Here is an 8,589-nt window from a genome sequence, read left to right on the forward strand (position 1 = left end):
GGAGGAAAAGAATGAAAAATTGATTACTCACATCTAATGGAATAACTAAAGCTACTTTTAGCGTTTGAGCTAAGTGTGCATATGTGTGTCCACATACACAGGACAAATTTCTCAGCAGTCTTTGAACACACAATGACTATATTACTACTGGAAAAAAAGTTGACTTATTTTCAAGTATGTTTCCTGGAGACTAGCAGTAGGTTCTCTCAAATTAAGAGTGAAGACACAGGCCATGAAGTGCCAACTCTTAGCACCAGAGAGACTTAAAACTTCTTAGAATGTGAATGACATTGCAAACCAGAGAATTTGCCAATCTAGTTCTGTGGAATTACTGTATTTTTCTCAAATGGGAAATAATCCAGATTTATGCCAAATAGATTTAAAAAGCTCATCTCTTTTTAACTTTTTTCATAATTGCCATTTATAATCCTATATAAAATAAAATCGCTGCCTTTTGATACAATGCTCAAAGTTTCAGAGGTGTGAAAAAAACAAAAATGAACCAAAAACATAGTTTATATAAATCAAGGTCCCAGATATGAAAATTAAAAGTAGTCTCTTAGAGAAAGGAATGGTGAAATTCAGTGTGTATTTTCACGAACACACCCCAAAACTGTTATGTGGACAGCCAATTTTGACTGTCAATTCTAAACTGCCATCCGATTCCTTTAATCAACATTATTAAATCAAGTCCGAGGCAAGACACTGAAAGGACAATACTCAAGTAGAAAGATAGTAACTTCCTTCCTTGATAAACCATCTCCAGCTGTCGTTCAGAAGCTGAAGTTATTTTATGGCTTGGGAAGCAGTGTCCATTGAGTTTTCCTTTCTGACCTGAAGCGACTCACTGCTGATGGACAATAATTCTCGAAGTTCCTTATTTTCAAGCTGAAAAAAAAAAAGGTATGTTTATTTCAGGTATTTTGACTGTTTAATTGCATCAGAACACATTGTTTCGGGTCAGGAACAGAAAGCATATTATTTTAATTTTTAAAGTTTTAAGGAAAGCACTGAGAGTTTCCTAAAATACTACTTATTTATTAACTGAACAAACATTTACTGAGCAATTTTTATATGCTACTTTGTTAGGACTACCAAAAAAAAAAAAAAAAATACTCTCCACTAGAGGAATTTATTGCTTGTAATACTCTTTTTGGTTCCCTAAGTTTTGCTACTGTATCTTCTATCTTTCAAATTCCTAATAATACTTTCACGTCACTCAATCTTCTCTCCTGTATGTCCTAAAGGAAAGGAGAAGAAACTAATTAGCCACATAACCAGGTACCACGTGGGTGTCTTACATGTATTATCTCACAACCATCTGTCGCGAACTCATTTTTTTGGTTGATTTTTCTTTGTTAAATGGCATTTTTTTTAAAAATATATTTTATTGATTTTTTACAGAGAGGAAGGGAGAGAGATAGAGAGTCAGAAACATCGATGAGAGAGAAACATCGATCAGCTGCCTCCTGCACATCTCCCACTGGGGATATGCCCGCAACTCAGGTACATGCCCTTGACCGGAATCGAACCCGGGACCCCTCAGTCCTCAGGCCGACGCTCTATCCACTGAGCCAAACCGGTTTTGGTGATTTAAATATATAAAATAAATATCAAAAATATAAGTCTTTGTTTTACTATGGTTGCAAATATCAAAAAATTTCTGTATGTGACACGGCACCAGAGTTAAATTAGGGTTTTTCAAAATGCTGACACCCTGAGCTCAAAAGGTTCGCCATCACTGGCCTATCCCATATTCTCTTTAAAATGAGGACAATGTGGCTCACAAAAGTCCATAAACTTGTCCAAACTCAGATAACTTGGATGTGGTATTGCTGAGATCTCCATCTAATGCCCATGTTTTTTCCACTTAAAGTATTAAGTAAAATTTGTCTCATGTTTCCTGAGGGCTCTTTCCATAACTAAGGAGAATGTAGACAAGGTTGTTCTATCCTTTGAACTAACTCCTAATTTCTACTTGGAACCTTGTCAATCCCTTTGATTTCCAGATAGGGCCGTTAGCACTCTTCATCCTTATTCTCTCTGCAGGAAATTCTGGTAAGCCATAGTGTTTTCAGGCAAGAATCAGAACCTATGGCAGTGATGGCGAACCTTTTGAGCTCGGCGTGTCAGCATTTTGAAAAACCCTAACTTAACTCTGGTGCCATGTCACATATAGAAATTTTTTGATATTTGCAACCATAGTAAAACAAAGATTTATATTTTAGATATTTATTTTATATATTTAAATGCCATTTAACAAAGAAAAATCAACCAAAAAAATGAGTTCGCATGTCGCCTCTGAGACGCGTGTCATAGGTTCACCATCACTGACCTATGGTCATTAAATCTTCTACCATATCAAGTGCTTCCCCTTGTACTTTGTCTCTCTCTCCTGGCATTTATTTACCATGTCATATCTTACTAGAGGACAGGTGCACAGATTCGTGCACCGGTGGGGTCCCTCGGCCTGGCCTGCGCCCTCTCACAGTCCAGCCCAGGAGGGACCGTGGGAGGCTGGCTGGCCAGGGAGGGACCGTGGGAGGGCTCCAGGGCATGTCTGGCCCATCTCACCCAGTCCCGATAGGCCGGACCCCAGCAGCAAGCTAACCTACCGGTTGGAGCGTCTGCCCCCTGATGGTCAGTGCACATCATAGCAACTGATCGAGCAGTTGACCGAACGGTCGACCCAATGGTCAGACACTTAGCATATTATATATGCCTAATTATAAAATTATATATATATATATATATAAGGAATTTACTGCTTGTAATACTCTTTTTGGTTCCCCAAGTTTTGCTACTGTATCTTCTATCTTTCAAATGCCTAATAATACTTTCACATAAGTACAATAAGTCTTCATTTAAGTACAATAAGTCTTCATTTAAGTACAATAAGTCTTCATTTAAAGTTATCAATAGGTACTTTGACTTTAAGCAAAACAATGTATAAAGAAACCAATTTTACCATAGGCTAAATGATATAAACAAGAGTTAAGTGCCTATGGCATCTCATCAATGTTGTAATGAAATGACATTGAAGAAAATGAAGTTATTCAAGGACCTGCTGTACCAGTTTTGTTCCTTTTACTAGACTCTGAGTAGGGATCCTAGCTTTCTTTTTCTCTGTTATTTCTCAAAGGGCTCATGATAGCACCTAGTAATCAGCAGCATTCAAACCATCTATGTTTTTCCTTAACAATTTTATGGGCATACTAAAACCCCAGGCCTTTCTTTGTAGAGTATTTCAGTTTTAATCAAAATATTTTATGAAAATAGCTTTAAAAACATCAAGATTACAAGGCTTATAAAGTAAACAGTTATCCCTTGGCTTTGTTCCCTGAAGGCAACCACTTTTAATACTTTTATCTGTTTCTTTAGTATTTTCTTCTATAACCACCCTATATAATAAAAAGCTAATATGCAAATCGACCAAACAGCAGAATGACCAGTCGCTATGACATGCACTGTCCACCAGGGGGCAGATGGTAAACACAGGAGCTGCCCCCTGATGATCAGTGTGGTCCATAGGAGGAGCATCACTTGGCCAGAGGCCCTGAGCCAGGCTCACTGCTGGCAAGCACAGCAGCGGTGGCAAGAGCCTCTCCTGCCTCCATAGCAGTGCTAAGGATGTCCAAGAGGGCCTAAGCCATCAGTCGGACATGCCCCAAGGGCTCCTGGACTGTGAGAGGGCGCAGGCTGGGCTGAGGGAACTCACCCCCTTGAGTACACAAATTTTGTGCACCGGACCTCTAGTTTTAAATAATATGCCTGTACTGCTATTTCCTTATCATCAACTTTAGACATTAACTATTTAACTTCCTTTAATGGCAGATGAGGGATTTTAATTCACAGGTAATCTGTCCTTTCCACACTCTCTGCCCTCTGGATATGATAACATCTCAGTTTCTAGCCAGTACATAATTGGCATTTTCATTGCTTGCTACTGACTACATTTCCTTTTATGAAAAGGGTATGGAGGAGTTTTAATTTTAAATCAGCAGAAGCACACAGAAAACTTCAATACATTGCAGTGACAGGATGGCGATGGCATTCTTCCAGACTCTATGAAAACTTGCTGAAATACTGTGAACCTAAAATAGCAACAATCTTACCTCTAATTGGGCTAGTTTTTCCTGAATCTTACAAAATTGGTCATCATCCACCTGAACTGCTTTCCTCATCACTTCTCCCATTTCACAGATTCTGTCAATCTGACTCTCAATTTCCTGTGAAGATAACACAAAAAAGGTGAAAAAGTCATCTTTTCTACAGATATGAAGTTCATGAGAATATGGCTATTATGATGTTAAAAATTTAATCTATGCTACAGAGGTTACACAGCCAATTCACCATAATCTGAGTCCTCAGAGGTAGAACCAGAATAAAGTTATCCTGTGGTATTCACAAATAATTTGTTTTCAAAAGATCGATTCTAGTCTAACCACCCGCTGGATGTTGGACAGCATCTCTAAGGGGCTTCTTAACTTAAACTTGAATACTTCTATTGGCAAGAAGGTCAACAGATTCCAAGGTACCTTATTCCATCTTTGGACTTACCTTTTTTTATTTTTACTGATTTTCAGAGAGAGAAGAAGGGAGAAGGATAGAGAAACATCAACGTGAGAGCAAAACATCGGTCGGCTGCCTCCTGCATACTCCCTCGCTGGGGATGGAGCCTGAAACCCTGGCACGTACTCTGACTGGGAATCACACCAGCAACCTTTTGGTGCATGTGACCTCACCCAACCGAGCCACACCAGCCAGTGCTGTTCTTCTCTTTTAACAAGTTTTTCATATGAACTAAAATCTGTTTCCTTCAAGGTTCAAATTTTCTCCTGTAGTCTAAGGAAAATAAAATTTATCTTCTCTTCCATATGAAAGCCATTCACATATTTAAAGCATCGCTGTTCCCTAAGACTTTTCTTAAGTCAGTAAAATGCTTTCAGTGGAATCTAGGATGAAACTTTTCCTAAATTTCACTGCAGCAAATAGTGAGGCACTAATCTATTAATTCATGATTAAATGATACAGTACATGTGAATGTACAAGGACAACGATAAAGCACTCTACAGACATAAGAACAATTACTGGGTCTCTCAAGTTCAATCATAATCAACCAAAGTGTAGAAATGATGCCCTGTATATGTATTTTTATTTATTTTTAAAATATATTTTATTGATTTTTTACAGAGAAAGGAAGAGGGATAGTTAGAAAAATTGATGAGAGAGAAACATCAATTCAGTTGCCTCCTGCACACTCCCTACTGGGGATGTGCCCACAACCAAGGTATATGCCCTTGACCGGAATTGAACCTGGGACCCTTCAGTCCGTAGGCCAATGCTCTATCCACTGAGCCAAACCAGCTAGGGCTGTATATGTATTTTTAAACCATACTTTTGTCTCCTAATGAGCATGATGTTATGTGGTTCAGTTTAATAAGTTTCCTGACAGCCTGCTATGTGCCAGGTACTATGTTAGGGATAAAAGATGAATTTATGCTTCTTATAACCAAGAAGCTTACAAGTTAGTAAAATGTACAATCATAACCAATCAGGTATTTACTGAGCCTCTTTGACACTAACTAGCATTATGTTTGGTGGAAGAACTAAGCACTCATTAGGATCTTGGGAAGATATTGGTGAGGGAGAAAGGATCCTTAGTCCTATTCAAATGAAAGGACCTGAGGGCCCCTTATACTTCTTTTTATTCAAATCTTTACAAAGCTACGGCAGAACCAACAGTGAATGTGATAAACACGAAAGGGAAAAAAGCTTACTCTTCTTCAAAAACAGGCACACAAGGTAACACAATTTCAAGATTTCAATTCAGTTCATTTAGAATTTATCAAACTTTCTTACTGCCGAGTGAGTTTGGTGAGCTTTCAGGACTGGTTCAGCATCCACTGCTTTTTTAGCAACCATTAATTGTAGCATCTGCTTCCGGTATTTGCTCATGATGAGTTCCAAAGCATCCTGGTGTTCCTCCAAGGAAACCCACAGTTCTGTCAAAAATAAAATAACTTGGCAGTGATGTCTGAGAGAGAGCTTTCAAAGGCAAACTCTTAACAGCTGGGATTTTATGACAATCCATGAGAACTGTGATTCCACATTTGTGAATCATTGTTTAAGTCCACAAAATACAACAGTTAAGGTCAATGTGAAACATAACTTTCTAGGCAGAGGCAGCATAGTTTGGTAGAAACATGGGATTTGGAATCAGAGGCATGGGTTTGAGTTCAGTTCTGTGAGTGATTAGCTTAATACTCTTAAGCAAAGTGTTTAACCTCTCTGAGCCTATTTCTTATCTAGCTCATATACCTCAATATGAAAATATAAGAATACAATGGGATGATATATGTGGAAGCCCTGCCAATTGATATACAAATAACTATTCATACTTCTATCACTAATAATGTACTTATCAAGCCTAAGAATATACATCCTGAGTATAAGACTCAGCTCCTCCACTTCGTACAAGAACAAAAAAAAACTCAATCTTTTTAAAAACTTTTCAATCTTAACTGTAGTACATTTGAATATTTAAACTTTACATTTTAATCCCTTGAGGATATAAACTCTAATTCACCTCTACTAAGCACTCTTTGATAAGCTGCCTATAAATATAGACAACCTTGAAAAGGGTAATGTAACCAACTTTATTTTACGGGACCAGCACAGGATAATTCTGTTACTAAAAGTACTGATTGGGAAATACAAAGCATTTTAGTAAACGGTTGGGCAGTTTTGCGAGAACTTTCGCAATATTTTAACTGGGAATGAGAAAGTCACAATAACTACACAAAAAGGCCTGACTAACCTCTGTTTTCCTGCTGCAAGTCTCTAATCTGCGTGTTCTCTTGGGATAGCAGAATGTGAGGTTTGTATTTGGACATGTCCTTTATGTCGGATGCATCCTCTTGATACTGGACAAACAGAGACAGACTAAGCACAGGTGCGACCGAAGAGGCAGGAGGCAGGGCTCCCGGGCAGCGTTCTCAGCCCCGATCCCGCAGAAAGGTCTCACCGCCGCCGCCCCCCCTTCCCCCGCCCAGGAATACATTCCAGGCCGAGGTCCCACTTGACTTCACCCTCCACCGGTCAAGAGCCCAGAACCTGAGGGCACGGAGCCCTCCTCTCTGCCTGACCTGGTCCGGAAGCGCCGTCCCCGCCTCCCGCATAGCGGCCACCCGCCGGTGCAGCGCCGCCGACTGATCCACCAGCGACTCCGCGGCCGCATCGTGCTCCCGCAGCCTCTCCAGCAGCGTCTTGGCGTCGGTCAGGATCTTCTCGATGGTGCAGCTCATAGCGACTGCAGGACCACAGCCCCAGCGCTGCTCGCCTAAGTCAGTCGCTCAGGTCCTGAACCTGTCCCAGCGTCAGAGACGTCACTTCCGGTATGCTTAAAAGGCATCGGCTCGCCGCCGCCTGCGCCTGCGCACTAGCTGCCAAGTCCGTGGGTGACCTGCCTGCTTTCACCCGAGGCTTCCCTGCAGCCCCGCCCTGCACCGAGCCGGAGGCCTGCCCTTGCCACGCCCTTGGTTTCCTGTTCCCACGGCCTGGTGGGCAAGTTTGGATTTGCGGGGCAGGTGGAGTTTCTTTACTCTTTTGTTTTGTTTTTTTAGGGCATGTTTATTACAGCTGGGAACAGCGAAACAAGGGAGGGCTTAGGGTAGAAGAAGCAACAGGGAAGAGCCTAGCTGGCGATTTGGGCTCTAGAAATGTGGTAGGAAAGAAATGGGCCTAGGTGGGGCTGCTTTGGCTCCCTGAGAAGTCAGAGAAAAGGGGGCCTGGAGCCAGGTTCAGGGGGTTAGCCCCAGCCGAGCTGCCACTGCCCACTGCTCCCCTGGTTGTAAGTCTCTGGAGACCCTTAGAGTTTAGATGCCCTTCTTTGTTTCAGGAATGTTCAGTGTCTGGGAATTCAGCATTATCTTTGCTTCCAAACCTGCTCCTCCTGTTTAAAGAGCACATTCATACACCCACTTGCCCAAAACAGAATCCTGAAAGTCATCCTTTATTCTTCCTACTAAGTCTCTCTCTCTCTCTCTCTCTCTCTCTCTCTCTCTCTCTCTCTCTCTATATATATATATATATATATATATATATATATTATTGATTTTTTACAGAGAGGAAGGGAGAGAGATAGAGAGTTAGAAACTTCGATGGGAGAGAAACATCGATCAGCCACCTCCTGCACATCTCCTACTGGGGATGTGCCCGCAACCCAGGTACATGCCCTTGACCGGAATCGAACCTGGGACCTTTCAGTCTGCAGGCCAACGCTCTATCCACTGAGCCAAACCGGTTTCGGCATTCCTACTAAGTCTTTACACTTAATCAGTTTCCAAAGCAATCCATCTCTTGTATCTTCAGAACATATTTCCTTTTTTGTATTTTACTGCTAGGGCCATCATTCTTTCTCACCAGTTTCCAACTGGTCTTCTCCCTACTCAAGTCATCTCCTCCTCTAGTAGCTCTCCCTCAAGGTTACCACAACCCTTTGCCCTTTTAATGGCAAGTAATTATTTCTGTGCCCCACACCATTAGGACTGAGAATTAGACTGGTCATGCTAATTCCACAATGAAGTG

General features: G+C 41.1%; 1 protein-coding gene across 1 annotated transcript; it reads right to left on the reverse strand.

Moving 5' to 3' along the window:
• Positions 1-314: 314 nt before the first annotated feature.
• Positions 315-7,381, reverse strand: SIKE1 (suppressor of IKBKE 1). Its single transcript, XM_081112883.1, has 5 exons — positions 7,149-7,381; positions 6,821-6,926; positions 5,863-6,005; positions 4,116-4,229; positions 315-888 (listed from the first exon to the last, which is right to left on the reverse strand). The coding sequence occupies exons 1-5, from the start codon at positions 7,305-7,307 to the stop codon at positions 787-789; spliced, it is 624 nt and encodes a 207-aa protein (XP_080969009.1). The 5' UTR covers positions 7,308-7,381; the 3' UTR covers positions 315-786.
• Positions 7,382-8,589: the final 1,208 nt, after the last annotated feature.

This window comes from Myotis nattereri (assembly GCF_964212035.1).
Source record: "Myotis nattereri genome assembly, chromosome: 18".
Taxonomy (NCBI): Eukaryota; Metazoa; Chordata; class Mammalia; order Chiroptera; family Vespertilionidae; genus Myotis; species Myotis nattereri.